Source organism: Carassius carassius, chromosome 27 (assembly GCF_963082965.1).
Source record: "Carassius carassius chromosome 27, fCarCar2.1, whole genome shotgun sequence".
NCBI lineage: Eukaryota > Metazoa > Chordata > Actinopteri > Cypriniformes > Cyprinidae > Carassius > Carassius carassius.
Window position 1 is genome coordinate 7,012,446 of NC_081781.1, and position 24,712 is coordinate 7,037,157.

The 24,712-nt window shown below is 34.8% G+C and overlaps 1 protein-coding gene across 2 annotated transcripts; it reads right to left on the bottom strand.

The window, feature by feature from the left end:
* Nucleotides 1-708: 708 nt before the first annotated feature.
* Nucleotides 709-23,895, bottom strand: si:ch211-243j20.2 (uridine-cytidine kinase-like 1). 2 transcript variants are annotated; one of them, XM_059512369.1, is made up of 15 exons: nucleotides 23,758-23,895; nucleotides 21,312-21,508; nucleotides 19,926-20,032; nucleotides 19,273-19,443; nucleotides 17,703-17,774; nucleotides 14,556-14,745; nucleotides 14,196-14,257; nucleotides 11,661-11,680; nucleotides 7,455-7,553; nucleotides 5,717-5,810; nucleotides 5,422-5,484; nucleotides 4,813-4,935; nucleotides 2,952-3,059; nucleotides 2,114-2,270; nucleotides 709-1,538 (listed from the first exon to the last, which is right to left on the bottom strand). In XM_059512369.1, the coding sequence occupies exons 1-15, from the start codon at nucleotides 23,841-23,843 to the stop codon at nucleotides 1,462-1,464; spliced, it is 1,626 nt and encodes a 541-aa protein (XP_059368352.1). In that variant the 5' UTR covers nucleotides 23,844-23,895; the 3' UTR covers nucleotides 709-1,461. The 2 variants fall into 2 exon arrangements, with proteins under 2 accessions (XP_059368352.1, XP_059368353.1); XM_059512370.1 differs by lacking the exon at nucleotides 11,661-11,680 and adding an exon at nucleotides 12,411-12,427.
* Nucleotides 23,896-24,712: the final 817 nt, after the last annotated feature.

The window sequence follows — 24,712 nt, forward strand, 5'->3', positions numbered from 1 at the left end:
CTACGAAAATAAAAACAAAACAAATATCAGTTCCAATTATACAACAAACATACAAAAGAAAAATAAGACAAATATTTCAATTTCATTATTTTGTCAAGTGGGACCAAATAGACCGTTGAAATAATGTGCAAAACTCCCCTTTAGTTGAGAATGTGGTCAAATTGTTTGTTTACATAAATTTAAGGGCATCTCAGGTCACCGTATGCACATTTTGGCATGATTACTTTGATCAGGTTTATTAAAAAAAATTTCAGAAGCGCATGTTTTGTTCTCTTTTTTGGTTTAATTTCTGCTAAAATCCTCCAAAATGTTCTTCAATAATTGTTTCTCAACTTTTGTTATTACAAATTAATCTGTCTTTGCCTCTCCTCAATCAGGCATGGCAAATAAACAAATAAAAAATAAATATACCTTATCTACATTTTAAAATTCAAGTATATAACAAAACTATAAAACTGACTTTGTTCCCTCAATGGCACTGTAGTGCTAAATATTAAAACCAGTGATGAGGAAAATTATTCCTTTGGAATTAAAACTGAATTTTCTATTAACAAACACCTTTTCAATGTTTCATGAATTGCCACATTTTTACACACTCGCACACAAAGACTATGAAGTAGACTGATATATTGATTGGGACTTCAAATCTGCATCACCTTCAAGACACCAATCAATTGGGTAAAAAAAGCCAAAACAACAAAGTAAATGTAGACTAAACAACAGATGTATTGTTTATGAGCAGAATTGCAGCATTGTAGTAAAAATGTTTGCCCCAATTCCTATTTTGTGCTTGGGCTTCTATTAGTAGTAGTAACATTTATGCAAAGCTGCTATTAGCAAGGCTGCGATATTAAAAGCAGGTTATATTGAAGCAGGCATATGGAAATGTTTCTTTTACTTAATATAAGATGATGTCAATTTGGTCAAGCAATTCAAATGCACATGTATGCTATATATGATATACAAAGCAAATTAAGTAAAGACGACATAAAATTAGCTAACAAACACGGAGTTTGTGCTGTGTTTGCAATCAATTATATATACTGTGTTTTATACAGTATAAACGGTGTACACATACTAATGAAAAACAGTACAAGGTAGATTGGTAGTATGCCATTGTAAACACACCCATGAAGAAACTGTGATGTGCCCTTGTTATTCCACTCGTATCAGTTCAAGTATTAATGAAACATCCTCAAATTGTGATGGTCATGTGGGCATTTTAAGGCAAGCTAATGAGCAGTAAATCTCCAATGTTTGAGGGTCCACTGATGCTTTGACCTGTATTAAGCATGGGCTAATTTGTAGCATGTAGTATTGCAAGGATCGACAGCAAGAGGTGGCTAAGGCGTATGCTTATATAGGGCAGGGCAATGGGTCCAAAATCATGAGACTAAGTGCTTAAATGTTCCCTTCTCTAATGCATGCAGATATAGTCGCTCACATAGGTCTTGATGAAATTCAGTAGTCCATCCCCTCATCACTTTCATACCAGTCTGAAGGAGCATCAGTCCCAAAGTAACGGTCCCCAAAATTACCTACAAAACAATTGCAATTACGATATATTTGGGGGGGTCCATTTTTTCTATATTTTTGTTAAAGGAACAATTGAGTGAGATGTGAGAATCTGCTTAAACTCACACTCAGGCCCATCCAAGACACAGATGAGTTTGTTTCTTCATCAAAACAGAATTGGAGAAATGAAGCATTACATCACTTGATGACAAATGAATGTTCTGCATTGAATGGGTGCCATCAGAATTAGAGTTCATAATGCACAAGTAATCCACATGGATCCAGTTCATCAATTTTAACTGCTTCCAGCAAAAGTACAAGTCTTCTATTCTGCTTTCGGTCCAAAACAGTTTGAAATATGTTGGTGGATACTGATGTGAGACTTTTCGGAGATCATTTGTGGATTATTGTGATGTTTTTATCAGCTGTTTGGATTTTTGAAGGCATCTATTCACTGCAGAGAATTCACTGATGAGCAATGCAAAAATTTTCCAAATCAGTTCTGATAAAGAAACAAACTCATCTAAATCTTAGATGGTCTGAGGACAAGGGAATTTCATATTTTTGTGAACTATTTCTTTAATTAACCTGCTCTTACCAATCCCTGGAATGATGTAAAACTCATCGTTGACATTTTTGTCCACGGCAGTGGTGATGATGCGCACTTTGGGAAAGGCATAGGCCACTGAGTGAACGCCCATCTCTGCCATGAGCAGAGAGAGCAGGAAGATCTTATCCTCCTGGACATCATGATCCTGGAACAGATGAGTTTGTGAATCACCCTGATTTAAACCTTACTGATCACTAACTAATCTAGATATCAAGGGCTGGAAAAACACTGTACAAAAGTAAATGGAATAAACAGATTAAAAAAATGTAATGTATATCACAGAGTTAGAGTGGTGTATGTAATGCAATGAAACATTTTTGGAATAAATGAATAATTTTGTATTTAATGTAATGTAATATCATGTAAATAGTTTAAATTAATAAACACCAGGAAGAACCATAAAGTGCAACAGATATATATATTTCCAAGTAGCCATGTTGTTAACAGATAGAAGTACTGAACCTAGGCAAGACAGACACCCATATCCTAAGTGAACTTTGCTTCCAAAAAAGAGATCAATTTGGTTAGGATTGTTGTTGTTTTTTATATACAAGAGAGGTCAAAGATCATGTAGAAATGTGATTGTGTTGGGTGTTTGTTGAAACAGATCAGATCAGGCTGACATCTATCACTCACATATTCGCCAAAACATATTCGCCAAGATTCGCCAAAATGCCAACATAGTGAGATGTTGGCATTTAGTCTACACCTCTTAAAAGGATCCAAAATCTACTCCACAATGGCCAGGAAGTATAAACGTTTCTGTGCACAATTGGGAAATTACTTCAAATTAAATAAATAGGATCTGTCTGCTGAGGTGCCTTACAAGCAAGACTCTGACAGCCATGAGAGCTGCCGCTCCTGTAGAGACAGTGCTGTCCATCAGGATAACGTAGTCCTCACTGATGTCCTTGGGCAAACGGAGGTAATGGAGCTGAGGAGGAAATTAGACCATAATAAGACATTCATAAACTAAGCAGTGATTTATGTGACATTACTGTGCAGAAAACACTAAACTTCTAAAACAGAAACAGACATAAACAACCTTAAAGTAAACAAGGACATCAAAGGAACTTTGAGATGAAAGAAATGCAAATGAAAACACTACAGCTGAGTATGAGTAATATATATATAGAGAGAGAGTAATATATATATATATATATAGAGAGAGAGAGAGAGAGAGAGAGAGAGAGAGAGGGAGAGGGAGAGGGAGAGAGATGAATTATTAATAATTTTACTTAAAAATATTTATCATTCAATATATATTTTTCATATAGTTATTTAAATTTGTATAATAAATGATATAAATCCCCAGAATGCATATAAATAAATATAATGGTTTCTTTCTTACTAAACTGATTACAATAACCAATTAAAATGCAGGGTCCTTCAGTAATATTTTTTTGTGATGCAAACAATAGTGAAAAAAAAATCTATTTTCTGTAAATTAATAAAACTCATGTAATTTTATAATCGCCAGTGAATTGGTACAAAATACCAGAAATATATTTATTTTAACACTAAGTAATAAACCATGTTAGTTTTGCTGAAAAACAAAACTATAAGCATACTACTAAAACATAATATTAAGAAAAACTGATCAATGATAAACATAACCAAATTGCAAAAACTGAAAATATAAAACTAAAAGCTAATTTAAAAATTTGAATCGATTCTGTAATAGTAAATACAGCTGAACATACTGTTGTGGAAATTTTTAGTTTTGTTAATTTGGCATTGATTGCATTAATCTAATTTAGGTATCTTTTAACATACAATGATCAAGGTAGTATATATATAGTCCATAGGGACAGTGAGTTCTTTGTGTAACCTGTGCACGTAACTGCTTTAGACTGAAAAACAACTTCTAAAGAGGAACCATGTACCAGGAACAATTAGTTCTGAGACAAGTCTGTACTAGGGAGAGGTGCATGAGATGTACATGAGTTATGAGGTGATGTGCACTGGGCAACATGATTGGCTCAGAGGTCCTAACCTGTCCTTCAATGTATCTTTTACATTCTATAAAAAGTGGTCTGTGAGTCTGTGTGTTATCTCTTTGCACACAGACTCAAGCTGTGTGTAAACCAGATCATTCTCTGCAGAGAATTAAAGCAATACAAAGACAATACTCTGTCGGTTTTTCATTCTGTCTCTACAAATTGTTATTGAATTAGAATTTCCACAACAAACTTGGCGACGAGTGACGGGATTCCACAGCTGATCGTCCAGGACCTGAGGACGTTAGTTGGCTGATCACCCTAAACCCACAAAGGGTTTAGCCCTAAAGCCCAAAAAGGTTTCAGGGAAGGGGGGGACTGACGTCTGAGGGCTAGTGGACCTTCACTGCTGGTTTTTCCACAACAATACATAGTGAATATACAGCTAGAGGGAGCTGTACGCAATCCTCAAAAAAATACCTGCAAACTGACATCCATCAGCACAGAGCGGTTGAGTTTATCATGTACATCATGACACGTTATATGTCAGGTGAGAAGGGGCACAGATCTTATCTGGCCAAGCACAGCGGTGAAACGGACCGTGACCTGACTATTAGGCAACGAGTAAATCATGTGTTCTGTCTCACCAAGGCTGAGAACACAAGGACACATGACAACACGGACAACTTATGGATCAGGGCTTGTTTATAGATGTGTCTGTCAGTTGGATGGGTGAAGATGTGATACCTCAGGCTCTCCTGTGTCATGATTAGTCTGAATAAGGATCTTTCCGAGCCGAATGTCCTTACAAACAGCCATCAAGGCCTGTTCCATGGTCTCTCCTGCCCGTAGAATGGACACACCAGTGATCTATCAGACAAACAAACAAGAAGCACAGGCGTAAAGTCCTGCTGTACAGATAACTATGGAAACAGTATTTCTGCCATGGAATACATTTTTTTATATATATCTCACTATTCAGACTTTTTTTCCTCACAATTTTGAGTTTATATTTCACATTTCAAACTTTTTTTTCCTCAGAAAAAGGGGAGACAAATTATTTGTGAGACAAATGTTACCTATTTTGTGGCAGAAAGAAAAAATCTGAATTGTGAGATGTAAACTTGGAATTTGTGAGAAAATCTGAATTCTGCATTTGTAGAACTGCGAGAAACAAGTCTGAATAGTGAGATACAAATGCAGAATTCTAAGAAAAAGAAAAAAAGTCTAAACTGTGAAAAGTTTGCAATTACTTTTTATTTATTTTTTTATTCTGAGGTGAATACAGGCTTACGTAGAAAGACAACTCATTTGACATTATTCATGAAACACATTTTAATCTTCCAATAAACAAACCCTTTTCCCACTCAGCCTCTTCCCTTCATATACGGTTCCTTGAGGAGTTTCAACAGACACTGGCTAAAAAGAGAAGAAAAAATAAGAATCAGTGATCAATTATTTTTTTTTTTTAAACTAAAATTACATAAAACAAGTGCTATAATCTTGAATGAAGACTTGCTTCACTTCACATCATAAAAATAGAATTTGTCCATGGGGGTGCTGCCTACACTCGTATGTATCACCAATAACCAGAGCTTGTAATATCAAGTTGAAAAAAATCATAGTTGGTCATTAATGGTGGTCCACTCACCTTCAGCGGCAGAAAGGACAGGGCGTGCTCTATGAGAAGCCTCATTAATCTCTTTGAATAGAAAATAAATTCATCTCGACTGGTTTCTTTATTCCTGAGGGGACACAGTCAATAATGCACAACGGAGATGATGTGTGTTTTGGAAGAGTGTATGTTTCTGTGTACAGAAACCACTGTTCTGATTGAGTTTAGATACAGTGAGAAAACAATCCTTATTATATTTTAATTACCCAATTATAAATCAGTGGCCCAAAAAGTACAAACACCGCTCACGCGCAGTAAATTTAATGGGAAATTCCCTATTTTGCTGATAAATTTTTCTCTTATTTATTTGTGACACAGCACAACTACACTGGAGTAACCTAAGGTGTATATCTAAAGGGTACAGTTGTTATGATTCTTGAGTTTGAACCTAAATTTTATATTAAGACCAATTTTAATGTTCTTTAACATATTACAGCAATTATGGTATGTAAATGAATAAATATATAGATCCAAAATGTATTATATATTTTTTTTATCTAAGCTGCAAGCTAGCGGTTTGTTAATGAGCTGATATGACAGTGAAATCTATTTTATTATATAAGATATATTATATTATATTACATTATATTATGCTATTATGTTGTCTGTTAGGTCCATATCACACACGCAGGACAACTAGTACAGTACAATTCAAAACACATGATTCTTATAAGTAAATTTCTTTAATGAATTACTCAAAAAGATTCAGAAAAATATTGAATCCATCTGATGGATCCTTAACTGAATGAACTGAATCTGCCAGAGTGGTTACTGAATCAACATCTGACACACTTTGAGATGCAAATTCTTACTTTTAATAAAATGTGCAACACAAAATAAACGTGTGTTTTGTAATAAGTATCATTTGTGAATAGATACACATCTACAGCAGGTTTTTTCTTCATAATAAAAAAAAGAAAATCATATTTTAATATAAAAAAGCATTAAACCATAAATTTAATCTTTAAAAATGTAAACTTGTTAAAAGATTAGTAAAAAAAAATAAAAAAAGCAATTTATTAATTAAGTGAATGCATTACCAAGTTTAAGGTCAGTTCTTAAGGTTTTAAAAGTCACCAAGCCTGCATTTATATGATCAAAAATATAATAAAACTGTAATATTGTGAAACATTATTATAATTTTAAATGATAGTTTTCTACTTTAAAACGTAATTTAGGCCTTTGTCGGTGTAATATTGCTGTTTATTGATCACCGAAGTGAACTTTAAAATGGTTATGTTGATGCAGTTTTTCAGAATTCTTTGATGAACAGAAAGTATAAAAAAAAATTAAAGAACTTTACGGTAACTTTTAATCAGTTAAATGCATCATTGCTGAATAAAAGTAGTATATACTTTTGAAAGGCAGATAAAATCAAATCTCTAAAATTTTACATAAAAATTTTAAAACACCAAGAGTGTGTGGTACTTAAGTATTCATAACAACAGCCATTACTCCAGTCATCAGCATCAAATTATCCTTCAGAAATCAGTCTAATATGCTGATACTCCTCATCATTATCAAAGTTGAACACAGCTGCTTAATATTTTCTTTTGATCAGTTTAATGTGTCCATGCTGAATAAATTTATTACTTTACACGGTAGTGCTTGTTTTGATTTTTTTTCTTTAAACGGTAGTGTTATAATATAACAATAAAAACCAACAGTGTGTGTGTAAATGACTTAAGTGTTCATAACAGCAGTGAGGTCATACCTGATAATCGTGTGCATTCCTCGGACCTGTGGGGTGCTCTCCATGACACTCAGGGTCTTGGGTAAAGGTTGACCCTGATGGGCAGATGCCAGGGCTGATCTATATACCACACAGACATCAAACGTAAACATTCCACAAACTGCACACCAGCAAACAAAACCAAGCTTTTTGTTAATGGAAAATAGACAAACATAACAATATTTGTCTTTTTCCCAGTGCGAATATGGTTTGAAGAGCTGATGTGAGTTTGAAGTGTTATGGTAGCAGGTCTATGGATTTACATTTAGTTCAATAATAATGAACGTAACTTTATAAAACTGAACGTAACTTTTTCAGAAACTCAGTCGCACAAATGTAACAGGCTCTTCAAATATGCTTCATTTTTGTTAATGTTTTTCAAAGACTCGTTTTCGCTGATCGTGGATTCTGAATGCATTGCCACAGATTTCGCGTTTGCTTCGCAGTTTTTTGTTTGGAGTTTTGACACAAACCTCTCATGGGGGCGGGGTTAACAGTGATCTACTCTGATTGGATAGTGAGCTTTTGATGGACAGGTGCTCTCTGACCGGGAAGGACAGACGCCACTCAGTGACGCGCACCGCGCATATTGAAAGCTCTCGTGGTGATTTAATCTGGTCTCTACCGCAAAAATTATTTTTCAAAGACAAGGTGAAAGAAATTTATTTTAAGCTCATACACAGGTTCTACCCTATAAAGAAGTTTATACAAAGATTTAAGATTTTTTTTATTTTGGTCATGTCACTACGTACACTCAGAAACTTTGGGATGATATTGGTGTGTTTGTCAAGTGTAAGATTTTGCCAGGCTTCTCAGTACATATGAAAAACATTATTTTTGGGTATTATGACTCTGACCCCACAAACGAAAATATCAAGTTTGTTATTAATTTATTTTTTTTCCTAAACAAATTTCACATTCACAAATGCAAATTCTCCAACTGTAAACCTGTCTTCTCTGTTTTTCTAAAAGAAATGGAGAACTATTTGAATGTAACATCAGTATCTACTAATAAGAAAGCTATAAGGACTGTTAGATTTTGCTCCGCCTTTGATCATGTGTAATTTTGTTTAGATTTTGGCCTTTTCTTTAGTTCTATTTTATTCTTAATTGTTTTTTTGTTTTTTTTGTTTTTTTGTGGTTGATATTATGTGATGTTTATACTTTTGTATGTTTTTGTTCTCTGCATTAATAAAAAAAGAAAAAGAAAAAAAGCTCTCGCGGTGATTTGTATGCAACACGTCGTGCCTTGTATTACTAAATATGTAAATAATATTTGACCTTCGATCGTCTCAGTCTGTAAAGATGAGCTCTCAGGAGACACGTAGCGGCTTTATCTTCCTCCTCCGCTTGAAGTAAGCTTGTGTTACTGAAGTAACATCGATACAAGTTTTTCATGTTACAGTGTGCTACAGTTGTTGCAGGTAATTATTGTCATTCAGTAACACAAGCTTACTTCAAGCTGACTTGAAGGACAAGAGCTCATCTTTACAGACTGAGACGATCGAATGTCAAATATTATTTACATATTTAGTAATACAAATCACCGCGAGAGCTTTCCAATATGCTTGCCACTCTCTGGCGCCACTGAGTGGCATCTGTACTTCCCGGTCAGAGAGCACCTGTCCATCAAAAGCTGACTATCCAATCAGAGTAGATCACTGTTAACCCCGCCCCCATAAGAAGTTTGTCTCAAAACTCTAAACGAAAAACTGCGAAGCAAAGTGAAATCTGTGGCAATGCATTCAAAATACACGATCAGCCAAAACGAATCTTTGAAAAACATTAACAAAAATGAAGCATATTTGAAGAGCCTGTTACATTTGTACATTGTGTTTTTCTTCTTTTGTAATGGCATATTTTTGATAGTTTCTGAAAAAGTTAACGTTCAGTTTTATAAAGTTACGTTCATTATTATTGAACTAAATGTAATTCCATACAGGTCAAGGTAAAGTCAAGGCCTTTTCACTTCAAGTCAGGATTTCCATTATGAATACATTTTCAAATAAAACAATTGCATAATTACTCAAAGACCACTTTTACCCCAAAAACAAACCTCCCTGACCAATAAGACATTGACTTGGGCTAGGTGTTGACAACCTTTTAATATCATAGGTTTCTACATACAAGTGTGTGTGTGTATCAGACTTGGTGTGAACAGGCCTTTAAATTAGAAGTAGACAGAAGTGAGGGTTTTGCAACCAAAGATTTGATGCACAAGCATTAAAGAGACAGTTCACCTAAAAATGACATGTCATTTACTCACTGATTTCATTCCAAACATGTACGACTTTCAGACAAAAAAAAAAAAAAAACACGTAAAGGCATGATTTTCATGATGCTTTTTCACATTGTAGAAAAGTATTTCTGCATATCACAGAAGAAAGAAAAAATTTCATACTTCAGGCAGAGTAAATGACAGTTCTAATTTTAGGGTAAACCATTTCTTTAAACAGTGAAATGATATGATATTAAAGGTCCCGTTCTTCGTGATCCCATGTTTAAAACTTTAGTTAGTGTGTAATGTTGTTGTTAGAGTATAAATAATATCTGTAAAATTCTAAAGCTCAAAGTTCAATGCTAAGCGAGATATTTTATTTAACAGAATTCGCCTACACCGAACGACCAGTTTAGACTACATCCCTCTACTTCCTCCAGTAATGACGTCACTAAAACCGTCTTTTGACTAACCTCCGCCCACAGGAATACACAAAAAAGGGGACGTGGTCTTGTTGCGCTCGCACAGAGGAGGAGGAAGAGTTGCGTTTGAAGAGCGCCGTTTGTCGCCATGTCGTCGAAACGCTGTTATTTTCATCTCTTTGTCCAATCATCTTTGTTTGGGCTTCCCAGGGACGCTGTACTTAGAGATCAACGGTTACAATTTATGTTTAATTCGGTTCCCGAAAATTATAATCCACATGTAAAACTATGTGCAGCACATTTTGCTGAGGACAGCTTCCTCAATCTCAATCAGTTTAATGCCGGATTCGCACAAAGATTATTCTTGAGAGATGGAGCAGTTCCGTCTTTGTCTGGAGAAGGCGTTGTTTATGGACCACAACCGGTAAGTGTATTTTATTATTTAAGTTGGTGCATTTAACAGTTTCTGTTACTTATTACACAAAGGGCAACACTGTTTAGCTTTGTTAACTAGATGGTAGGGCTGTGCAAAAAAATCGAATGCGATTTTCATGCGCATCTCGTCAGTAAAGGCGTTCTGTGATTATAAGTACATCTCCAGCACGTGTGTTCAAATCAGGATTGTCAGGTTTTCAAAACAAATCCTGCCCACTTGCTTCTCAAAACTAGTCCAAAACTAGCTCAATCGCGTTTCCAGGAGGGTAACGTGCGATCAGCTGCTGTCGAATCACAACACAGGAACCGCTGGCACAATCAGAACTCGTTGCATATTTCTGAAGGAGGAACTTTATAGAACAAGGAAGTCATCAGCCCGTTTTTATGACAGTGAAAACAGCGGTATACAGATAAGTTAATTGTGTGAAAAATACTGTTTTTTTACACGCAAAACATGAACACATGTTATATTGCACACTGTAAACACAATCAAAGCTTAAAAAAAACACACAAAAAACGTGACCTTTAAATAAAACCAACAAGATGGTAATGGACCGCCATCACCGCCCTCTACAGTATACAACCTACATTACTGACTGATCTGAGACATTTAATATGTGACTGCTAAATTTCCTTCAGCTTCAGCAAACAGCACTCACAATCCCATACAGAAAGACACGGTGTCCTAACCAGTGTGACGCGACAAGCACTTTGTCTCCACTGAACACAAAACTGCTCCTCGGCATAACATGACGAAAACCAATAAGAAGATACATACAGGGATTTTGGACCAATCAGATTTCTACCTATGCAAGGACACAAAAATAAAAACCAAGTAATGGACAAAATGTCTTGTCGCTTTTCAGAGGCGATGCTGGTTAGGACACTATGATGGACTTATAAGCTCATTCTGAAAGTTAAACATACACAAGCTTAAAAAAAATTTCAAACAATAATAGTAGTAAAAAATACTAAAAGAGCAGAACGGGTTTTATCAAGTAAGGAAGATTTGCAGAGGACGGATCCAAGAAAACGGAAAATAAATCAAATGAAAACAAATAAAATGAAAAAAAAAAAAAAAAAAAAAAAGAGGATGCAAGAATTTATCCTCACATATCCCAGCGGAGTTTCCTCTGAAGAAGGAATAAATGTTCATTGGGAGACAATGATGACGAGACAGAGAAAAGAGAGAGGGAGGGGGAGAAAAGAACACGACCTGATTAAAGTCTATAACAGAACAGACGGACACATCACAGCCAGGATGAGCTCAGGTCTGGGTCGTATATCAGTGGTTTTCAGCTGAGGTGCTGTTGCCAGTCTAAAATGATAAAATGACAACAGATGTCTCAATACAGAGACCCTAATATGCATTATCAGAGGATTTCACAGTATCTGAAGAGCAAAACCACTGAAATAGGCCCATGACTGTGTTGGCAACAGCATCAAAATAAGAGACAAAAGATACACAGTAAAGCTATGGTGGGGGATTTTTTGGCTCGCAAAGCTTATTTATAAATATATTCTGTCTTCATATCAATTTCACGCAATTCATTCAAGTCTTTAATACATTGTCCATTTAAATGTTTTGCTTTGTAGATAATTTTGGCCAAAATATTAAAATTAAAACAAGAACTACAGTTTAAATAATGCGAATTTAATGTGGGCGGGGCTCTGCATTCATTTATACTGCAGCCTTAACATTCAATGTGTTTAATGTAGACCATAGCCAGAGCTATGCTTTTTTTCCCTTTTGTCTCCATTTGCATCTCTGCAGGTTTGAGGAAAAGAAAGGAGAGAGGAAGCAAAGGTTTAAAGAATGAAGGAAAAAGGGACGGAAGGAAATGAGGGGAAAAGCAGCCATACCTCACTGTGATTTCACGCTGGATGGTTAGAGCAATCGGTTGAGGGTTTAGCAAGTATTTCATTGCAAACACACATAGGAGGAGAGAAATAAAAAAAGAAAAGAAAAAAAGACAAACTCATGAAATGAGATATTCACTCAGAAAAGCCATTCCAAACAGTCAGCCCTCACCCTCTCCATGGTATACTGGGAAAATATTTCATGGCACTGTCAGCTACTCTTACTCCCTATATTTAACCTGATACAATCACATTCTTGAAGTTTTACACAATATACATTTAAGCCTCTTTATCAGTGTCACTGTATAGCTGTAGAATCATGGAGATGTTTAGATGCCACATATATAGGCACTAAATTTTACATTGAAATAAATTTTACATTGCTTTAGTCACACCACGTTTTGTTTTGTTTTATAAAAAGGGGGAGGTGAATCTTTAATAGAGAAATAAATTGAAATAAAAAAGAAGTGTTTGAATTTGAATCTTTTGAATGAATAAATATATAAATTGAATATATTAATTAGAAAAGTAATATATTTATTATTTATATATTAATAATTTGTTATGTTATAATAGTAATATGTATGTGTGTATACACGCACCCTTTGATAATATTTTAAATAACTAAGAAAACAATATAGATAGCTTTATACATTGGTCAGTAATTATAATTTCATTAATTTAATCAATTTCTTAAACCAAGTACAAATGTAATGGCTGCTACCTAATCTGTCATGTTAGCAAGTTGGTTTATATTTTTTCTCTTATGAAGCAAAACATTTTAATACCATCATAACCATCACACACAACACTGAAAACCCTCATCACACGTTATACAAAACAAAATTTAAAAAAGTGCTGCTAATTGAGGAATCATTGTAAAATGATTTTTTTTTACATTTGCAGTACTTTGAAAGTTTTTCAGTCAAAGTAGTCACTGTACCTAACACAGAAAATCTTTCAAATCTGACCTCTATGAGGAGAAACCCAATGCGGTCCTGTGTCTTTAGAGCATGATATCTTCTGCACAAAAGCACATGGTTCATTAGTTCTAAAGATCATTCCTCACTGTGACTGATCGAGTAAAAAACTGAAAAGCATTTTCCACCTCAGGATAATTCATGACTTTATTCAGCCTGCCAGGCACAGAAAATGATTACATTTCAAAGAGGCACTAAACCCTTTTTGTGGAATACATCTGCAATGCATGCACATGAACGTCACTCAGACTTCGCCAACAGGCAAAAGGCTAGTCACTTCTTTTAGTAGTATATTCACAATTGGGCTAGACTATTTTTTTTTAAATGCCCACAGATGCAATCAATTCCCAAAGGAAAGGTCATCATTTTGAATCTTAATTATTTATTTATTTATTTTTTATATTGTGCCAGAAATTATATTTGCAAATGAATTTTACAATACCATAAAGGAGAAGATGGACTGTAAAATAAATATATCAAGATTACAGGCCTTGCCTTTTCGTGTTCGAACCAATGCACATAATATTTATAACAAAATTTTGTGTCACATATAGAGTATGACCACCAGAGGACAAACTACACTTATACCATGGCATGGGCTTCATATGCACACGCATGCAACATTTGAGTATTAAGAGCATGTGGATCATCTAGCAGGGATACAACATGCATCTTGGCCATTCTCAGCACTTCATTATGCACTGACCAACTAATTCTCACTCGGTCAAAAAGATGAGAATGAGACATTTTTATTTCATTCTCACTCGGTCAAACAGATGAGAATGAGGAGACATTTTTATTACATTACCTTTTCCAGCTGACTGTGAACATGCTGAACAATCAGATCCAAGGCTACGAAGTTTTCTCCACCTGGAGAAACAACAGAAGGGGACTGTTATAATAAAGCACATAATAATCTGAAAATAGAGAGCTTTCAGAGTAATTGTTTACTGCTGAACCAGCATTAAGGGCTATTACAACTGTATAATGTCTCCATCATTTATACAGAACTTCAAAAAAAAATATCAAGGTGAAATATTTTTAGATCATCTATTAATTACATTTCTTAAATGTTGCTTAACAACATAAAAGACAGACAGTCTGGTAAAATATATTAATAGTCTGATATCTCACAAAATGTTTGGCACCATTTTCCAACTTCACATACCTCTTGGGACCACAATATCTGCAACTTGCACAGTGGGTTCGATGTACTGCTCAAACGCTGGCTTGACAAATTTGTTGTACTGTTTAATGACGCCTGCAATGTCACGCCCTCTATTCGTGATGTCCCTCTTTAAGCGCCTGACTAGCCGGATGTCTGAGTCTGTGTCTACAAACACCTTCATGTCTAGGAGCTGAAGGACACACAGAAACAGAAATACATACAACAAAACATCAAACAAACTGACAACGTGTGATAGACAAACACAATGTGTGCATTAGAGCTGCAACAAACAACTCTTTTAATAATGACAATGCCAAATGCAACCAAGTCACATTCAAATATGTGCAATCTGGTGCATTTTGAAGGGCTTAATATATAACTTGCGCAAACATTTTTCTGCTGCAGTTTTTTTGTGGTTTCTGGATCTTCCTCTTTAGGATTATGGGTAGTGTACAATACCATTTAAAAGTTTAAGGTCACTAAAAATTCAAACATTTAGCTAAATAAAAATAATTAAAACTTATATTTAGCTAAGGATGTATTAAATAGTTTAAAAGTGACAGTAAAGACATTTATAATGCTACAAAAAAAATCTACTTAAAATAAATGCTGTTTTTTTCTTCCTTATATGAATCCAAAAAGCTAGGGAAAAAATCTATCACGGTTTCCAATAAATAAAGTTTCCTGAGTAGCAAATCAACATATCAAAATGACTTCTGAAGGATCACGTGACCCTGAAGACTAAAGTAATGATGCTGTAAAATTAAGATTTGACATCATAGGAATGCTACATTTTAAAACAGAAAATTAATATTTTAAAATGTAATATTTCACAATTTTACTGTTTTATACTGAATTTTTGCCTTTGAGCATAAGAAACTTCTTTAAAACAAATTCACCAGCCCCAAACCTTAGAAAAGTAGAGTAGTTCTTCATCTAGAATTTGCTGCTTAACTACAATATTTTTTTTTGGGGGGGGGGGGGGAACTTCAACAGAAGCATATACCAGTCATTAATAACCCTCATTATTCTCCAGTCCAAAGTGAAACTGTCTCTCCTCGACGGTTTGGTTCCTGTTACTGAAAACCTGTATCAGAGCTTTCAAAACGACAGGACAGTGAACGCATAGGACATTTAAAAAAAAAGCTGCTCAGCAAAGAGGAAGTCAGGATCAATCAAAGCAATGTAGTGCAGCGTGACGCCAACTAGCCAAGATGTACCGCTGGTGCTGACACTGACGCTGAAAATGGATATCATTCAGTGAGCCCACATGATATGGCTAAGGCATTACATTTCAGGGTAACCATAAACAATCCAAAACCCTTAAACAGCAGTGCCAGCAGCCCTGCCAACACGAGGCATAACTTATAAGACTTTGTGTGCAGCCGTGCAAGAAACACACATGAATGGGGTGAAAGGTCAAGTGTACATCAAGTTTTAAAGGACAGGAAGTCATTGCTCATTCTTCTCGAAATGAAAACGGAGGTGAGCTGTCACTGTATTCACAAAGACCTGCAACGAGAGAGTTAAACTAAAAACCCTTATCCATTCATTAGCCGAATCTACCGTTTTAGTTTTATTCGTTCTGCGGCACATCTGCTGCGCGCTGCTTGTAAATCACATCAGGATGAACTGCTTTGCCAATGTGTACACAATAACCCTCATTTTAATTTGTATAGATTTCCAGACACCTCCCGCAGGGAAGAATCGAAACCCAGCAATGGGAACCGTCAATGCAGGCGTAGATAAACACCGCCTATTCACTTCCTGTGGCTGCTCTTCACCTTCATCATTAGAGAGAGAGAGAAGAATCAGTCATCTTCATTGTGTGAGGAAAACAACAGGACGCAGGAGGAAAAGAACACAAGGAAAAGACGGACATCTTGAGCCGTTTCGATAGGACCAGGCTTTAAGAACAAGATTTTACATATCTATTCTTCATCCAGAGATGCATTTGTTACCTTAAATGATAGAAGAGACAACTAGAACTCTTTATCTAGCTAACTATTAACTAGTATTCATCTATATGAGAGAGACAGAGACGCTATAGTAGAGAGGTCGGATTTTGGGGAATGAGATCCATTACCAAGCAGCAGAGACAAACCAGGCTATGTGAAATTTCCAGGATCATTTCCCTGAATATTCAAAAGAAAAATATAAGAACTTACAATTTAAACATGATAATGAAGACTACTTTTAAAAGATTTTTGCAGTACAATATAATTTTGGGGTATATATAGAAAAGAATGGGGTTAATAAAGAAAATAATACTTTCATTCAAGAAATTATGCATTAAATCAATAAAAAATACTTTTATAACGTTCTAAGATTTCGACATTGATAACCAAAACCAAAAAGTTTCTGACACTGAAGACTGGAGTAATGATGCTGAAAATTCAGCTTTGCCATCATAATAAAATAGATTTTTAAGTATATTAAAATAGATCAAACTTATTTTAATTGGTAATCGAATTTCACAATATTACTGTTTTATTGAATTTTTTATGAAAAATACAGCCCTGGTGAGCATAGAGACTTTTTTCCAAAAACTTTACAAATTTTAACGAATCAATCTCATGATGGAAATACAGTAATAAAAACATCACAATCAGACAATTTTGAAATCAGCATAAAGAGAACATCAAAAACCATCATGCATACTTTACATTTTATTTTTTTATTTAAATCCCTATTTTTTGTAAGGTTTGCCATAATAATGGACTACTGAGATCTTTTTTTTACACTTTTCTTTAATCTAGACACAGTAGAACACAACCATCTGGATTTCAGCAATGCATTACTTTATTTTACAGCACAAGTTAAGTATACTGTACGTCTCATTTTCATTCATTCAGCATCCATAACTAATCTGTGGGAATGAAATACACAATATTCCCTCCCTTCTCTTCCTATCATTACAAATCTATCTTTCTTTTCATTTGACCTTATCTTTTACACCTCCATTTTTCCTCTCTGCTTTATGACTCCCATGATGCTCTTCTATATCTCAGGCTATGAAGCTTTCCATTATTCTTCCTCTCTTTCTCTTTTACTGAAAGCCTTTTGTGATATTATAAACCACAGTTAAAGGAGATAGCTGAGACTTATATAATGTCCAGTGTGACAAGTTTAATATATGAGGCTTACCTTTAAAAGCTCCTTGTTGGCAAAAGCCAGGATTCCCTCAAATATCACAACGTTGGCCCCATAGACAGTTTTCTGAAGAGAGGAACACAAACCAAGAAAAAGAAAAACAATGTGATGTTACAATCTAATCTAAAATTAAATAATTAATTATCAGAAAAGTTAAAATGCATTAATGAATTAGTCAATAAATTATAGCATAAAGAATTCATTTCTGTAAAAAAATTACACAAAAATAAATGTACACAAAGTGTCCAAATGCCTTATACTATTTTCCAGTTTAAATATAGTGTTAATAAATGGAGGCAGTGTAGGGGAGAGACTGTGGAAGTGTGTGGTGATGCATTTCCTCCATGCTCCCCTGCTTCAGAATGAAGGGAACCCTGATGGTGTCATGATCCCATTAAGACAGATGCACTACCATGAGACTTCCCGTCAATGGCCATTCATTCAGTATTGATCAGCAGCACGAGTGTCCTGCATACGCCTCAGAGCCTGAGATCTCCCTTTATCGCTCATTAACATTACAACCCATTTAAATACAGAGGAAGATCTTCGCCACCTTCATTTTTAGGAAGATAATAAAAGCAGTGCAGCTCCTAAAGAATCATAAATACCAAGTCTAAAGTAACTGTAGTTACTGCTACTGCTTTATTTCAGGAATGAAATTATAAAGAATAAAAACAGCCATAAACATTGTTCTCAGTTAACAACACAAGAGTGTAATTTGACAGCTTTGTAAGAGTGTTGGGTTTTGGAGTTAAATTAAATCTATAAAGAGATAACTGTATAAGAATCAGGTTAAGAAAGTAAATTAATCTAATATTTTATTTTACAGTAAAAAAGGTTAAATATTCACAATTTCTCAATTATATTAAATTTAACAAACCGTAGTTACATTGCTGCATCACATTTAAAGCTAAAGTAGGTTACACTTTATTGTACAGTTGTCTTGTTACGGTGTAAAGTAATGAGTCATTTTAATTAACAACATGTACTTAGCATAGGGTTAGTTGCATGTAATTATGAATAAGTTACTATTATTACACAGGTATTATTGTTATCACATAAATACAATTACTACATAAGTACATGCAAGATGCAAGATGCAAGTTTACTATAAAATAAAGTGAGTCCAAAATTTTTTGTATGTGCTTTTTCATTTTTAATTTTCATATTCGTCATTCTTTCCTATTAAAATGCTTGCTACGGATGCGAAATTGCATGAAATCAAACCTGATCCGAATGTATTTTTTTAATTTTTTTTTTTTTTTATGACGGACAAAACTTTCGGAGGCAGTGTGTACACATGATTGACACAACATCATGTCGTATTTATTTTTTAACGTGCAAAAATTTCAGACAAGAATTTCTGACTCCGTGTAAAAAGACCTTAACTGTAAAGTATTTTTATATGCTAAAAACAAACAACCTTAAGTAAACAAAGTAAAGTTTTGCTTGGTAAAGCTAGGGATGCAGAAACTACATAGCTTTATTCTGGAGGAGAAAACAAGGTAGTAAGCCATCTATACAGGCTCATGCATACTAACCAGACAATCACACACATGCTTACCCACTCCTTGCGACGACTGTGACTGGTAAAGTCGTACACTGGCACTTTAATGCTTTTGCCCTTTTTCAGTTTTCTCAACACAGTTACCAGCAGTTCAAAATCAAAGGCATCGGGATGATCAAAGTTGTACTCGTTTCTTGCCGCCAACTCCTGCTCCTCTTTACTCAAAACCTGCAAAACAGGAAGAAAATAAGATTACAGTGAAGTTTACACTTTTTCAGTGTTGAAATGCTTTTCCAGAAATGTTAAGGTTGGCATTAACAAAAAAGGGAACTTTTCAATAAAAGTCCCCTGTAGACTTTCCGCCATGGAGAGAAACAGATTGACTGATTGAACCACTTAATTAGACCACTACTAAACTGGAGGATATGAAATTATATCAAATAAGGATTAATGAGTAGATCCTACAGGGTTTCAGCTCATCCAACAGGGGCAAGAGCAATTAATATTAATGCTTCGATAGTTTCAACACATGAAGAAGTTTCATTTGAAGTACTTTAATGGTACAGTGGTCTGCAAATACAACTAGGAGTACTGGAGCAATAATACCACCGATGAAACAAGTCATTGTATCTGGAGTGAAATTTAAAAGGACAGGAAGTTCAAAGCAGATGTATTTAGACTGGGTCTTCTTTAACTCAGTTGTGAAGTACCTTGTAGAAAGAGTCCATAGAGAGCAGGACAACCCAAGGAACATCGAGAGCCTCTATGATCTTATTGGCCACGGTGGTTTTCCCAGAGGCACTTCCTCCACACAGACCTGCAGGACACAACAGAAGCTGCAGCTTGTTCAAATGCACAAAAAGTCAATATTTGCAAACTTCTATTTTCACAACAAACATAATTTAGCTGCTATGTTAAAATAACATTTGAAAGTTTAAGAAATGTACACATAAGACAAAGTTTTTTTTTTTATTAAAATGTAAGAAAAAAAAATAACAAAAAGGTTTTAGATTTGATTTACATTGTGATTTACAATATTACTTCAGAACCACTGAATAATATGATAATATAATATCATGTAATAAATTACCAGAATCTGTTCAATCAAAATATACCCACAAAAAGCATTGGAAAATTGTCAATATTCAATGCATTAATTATGACAGACATACAGATATAATTAACAAACTTGAATTTAGTTATGAATTTTAACAAGGTAACGTTTTTGTTAAAAAGTGGCTGTTAAGTAAATCCCCAAAAATATAAGGAAATAAGAGCCACTCACTCAAATTATTATAATAGAATATTCTATTATAATAAATAAAGATCATATACAAGGTTAATAAATTATTTTCAATCTTAAATGTAATAGGGGAAGGGGATAGCTCCAAAAATAAAAAGTCTACTCATCAGACAAGAAAAACTGATTATACAACTCGTCTGACTGTAAAGCCAGTCATGCGAGACATTATGCTGACCACTACATTTTCAGATACTAAAGTGTGAAGTATCACATAGGTTTCCAGAATAAAAGTCTATTATTAAGAAGACACCATATAAAATAAGATACGCCACCAGTGGGAACAACAAAAGGTTTCTTGTTGTTATATGGACAACAGTCACTTAAAGCTGCGTCAGTGTTGTTACTCTACGTCTTCTCTCGCCTCTCTGTTCATCTGACCTTTGTTAAAGGAAGATCATTCCACTTGGGAGGATTTATTAGTTTCTCTCTAAAAGAGCAAGCAGGGACGACAGCCACACCACACTTTTTTTTTTTACAGGAATAATTGACTGGAGCACATCCAAGTGTGAAATTGTAACCCATAGGACAGGCTCTGTGTGAGTAATGGATTGCATACTAATGACCTCAGAGCTCAGTCCTGACAGAACTCATGTTCTCACACATGACAAAAGTGTAAGGCATTCAATACTAAAAGTTTCACAAAAGATTTAAACCTTGTTTTAAGATATATAAACTACTGTTCAAAGTTTGGGATCACTATGATTTTTATTTTTTTTCAAGAAATGTATACTTTTATTTTACATAATAAGACTGATTTGTGTGATCAAATAGAAGTAATGCATATATGTCATACCTATTACAAAAGCTTCTTTAAAGGTGGTCCCAGTAACATTGTACCAGGGTGGACGTCCTGCGGTGTAGATTGTCCTCTTATTCGTTCTCAGAAGTGGAGGCTCTGTTTTGCTTTGGCTCGTGGTCCGTTTTCGTGGGGACAGCGAAGGGGTCAGAGGACATCTTTGTTTCATAAGGCCATCAAGAGAATCCTCGCCACTACCACAAAAAAAATGTATAAATGCAGGTTAAGCACAATAGAATTTGCTTAAAGAGCCACTGCCATTTAGGAAACATAATGTGCAAACATTTGTTCATGTCACACAAGCTCAATTAACATTCATCAATAACTGATCAGTTATCAATTAACAGAGCGAAATGTAAGTGTGAGTGTCCATAGTGCCATCAGACATGCCTTTGAAATCATGAATGGCCTCATCTGACCCGAGCACAGTCATTACACACTGTTTCATAGAAAGCTTGAGGGAATCCGGGTCTTTATGATGCCCTCAGAAAGAGCTGCTCACATGATGCTTTCTGTTAGTGTGGTAGAGGGACTAAGACTTTTCTTTTTTATCCTATCCAGGAAACCACTCATCTGCTCAGTCAAACCTGGAGCCTCATTTGAGTAAGGCTCTCATCACATGGACACTGGACACTCACTGAGGCTAATGTATCATCAATGTAAAGTACAGTCCATTACACAATGACAGTGCTGAAAAGGTCAGGATGTTTGCTTTAACTTACAGACCAGGCTTACATGGATTAAGCATAGTTTACATGAAATCAAATTATATTGTCGGTGATGTGATGTGTTGTACAAAGCTGAATTTTTTTCAGCAGCCATTACTCCAGTCTTTAGAGTCGCATTATCATTCTAATAAAGCTTATTTAGTGCTCAATACAATATGTAAGGTTAAAAAAAAAAATAATATTAAGATTTACATACACACGATATTGCCTAAAGTATTGGGAGAACCTCTTCTAATGAACAGGATTGACTACTTTAGTCATTTCTAGGAGTACAAATCTTAATGTTTAAGCATATAATGATATTCTAGGGAATAATTCTTCTAATTTTCTTCTAATTTTATAGCAACAGTTTGGACAGGCAAGGTTCAAAAAGAGACGACTGATTTGAATTTAAATGAACTGTTTTAAATGCAGATCTTGAGCCAAAAACTTGCCACCAAACACCAATGACTTGTACATATGGGTACAGTCACTTTAGACATTTCCAAAACTGTTGCTACAGAAATGGAAATACAATTTTTTATACATTAATTATGTTTTCATCTTTATTGCCACAGTTTTGGAAGTGCCTTTTCTGTTCTACAGAAGGGGGCATCCCAATACTTTTGTCCATTTACTCTATGTACAAATTATTGGCGCTTGGTGATGAGTTTTTGGCTCAAGGTTTGCATTTAAAGTCACACCAGAGGTGTTCTTCTGGGTTTAGGACTTGGCTTTATGGACACCAGTCAAGTTCTTTCACACTGACTGAATCAATTATTTATTTTTTAACCTTGCCTTACACAGAGGCATTGTCATGTTAGAATAGAAAAGGGTCCTTTCCAAACTGTTGCTATAAAATTAGAAGCAAACAATCCACTAGAATATCATTATATGCTTTCACATTAAGAATAAATTACTAAAGTAGTCAAACCTGTTCATTAGAAGGGGCTGTCCCAATACATTTGGCAATATATTATATACATTTAAATATATTCTATATAAAGACTCTAACAAGAACAATTATTAACAACAGTGCACCTATAATAACCAAGCACCAAATCAGGATATTAGAAAGATTTCTGAAAATCATGACACTGAAATCTGGAGTAAATGGCTACTGAAAAGTCAGCCTTGCCATCACAGGACAAAATTAAATTTCACAATATTACTGTTTTACTGTATCTTGGTAAACATAAGAAATCATAAACAAAAAAATCTTAATTATTCCAAACTTTTGACCTGTAGTGTATAAGATATTTATCGGTCACTCACACACTTAAACCTTATGCTCAATTAATCTTAATTTAAACACAACACAGAGCTCAGCAATGTTTTTTGCTTTTTGACAAAAAAAAGTGAACAATATGAATGAACTATAAGAATTCAAAAAATGTAATATCGTCGTAAATATATCTGATCTGGAAACTGCTTTTAATGTAACGTTAACTGTAATCCAGTCCCTCTTCATAGGTCTTCTCTATTGTCGCGAGCTGCAGAGATGCCACGCCAGCAGCTCCAGAAACACAAGTGCTTCTGTTCTGCTCATTCTCTATATGCTCTAAAGATCTTAACCAGTCTAAATAATACCAGGAGTAACGTTAGCAGACAAACTGTTTAAACACTAGCGTTGATTGCTGAACTGTAGGCACTGATCAACACAACACTGCCCTTTATTTATCAACCGGGTCACACCAGAACACTAAGAGAGCTCGAGAGGAACTTGATCTACTCACCTGTCAGATCTAAACATCGATTGATCATCCTCCTCTCCTTCTTTCTGTTGCACCTGAACATCACTTTGGCTCATTGTCATCGCCATATTTGTGTGCAGCTAACGCGGAAAAACGCGTGTCCGGAAGTGCGCTTGCGTCATGCTTTGCTTGTGGTCATGGTGGCGCCTGGCGCATAGTAAAAACGAATTATCTTTGCTTTATATACAATAAGCTTGCATATATCTAAGCTTGCAGTCAGTATATATATATATATATATATATATATATATATATATATATATATATATACATATATATATATATATATATATATATAGCCTATACTATGTGTGTGTGTGTGTGTGTGTGTGTGTGTGTGTATATATATATATGCTTTATAATGCTACATATTACGAATATATTTCACCATTTTTTGTTATTTTGTTTAATTACATGTTTCTTTATATTAATACTTAAATATAAGTAAAAAAAATAATTACATCTGAGGGCGTGTACGTTTATTTCCATTTATAGCCAGGTATCATAGACTGTATAAAAAGGTATATGCTAGAGGTGTGTGTGTGTGTGTGTGCGCGAGCAAATTGCTAAATTCTCAAGTCAACAGTGAGTCAGTAATTTTGATTTGAGAGTTAAGAGATCAATTCCCTCACTTTCTTTACATTTTATTTTAGCTTAAGCCGTTAAAACGGTGTTTAAAACAGTGTGTGAGATGTGTGCACTCACTGGATGCGTCATGACGTCCTTTCTACAATTTTGTATTGTAAAACGCCTCGAAATGAATAGAACTTGTCAATTTGTTTTACAGACATGTACACCCCTCGCACTGCCGCCAGAAATGCGGAGAGCACATGATTTGTTACAAACACTAGGCAGACTCTAGCCTGGGAAAACCCAGACTACTTCCGGCGAATTTCAATTCTCTCTACAGAATAGTCTGGCAAAGAGGACTATCTAG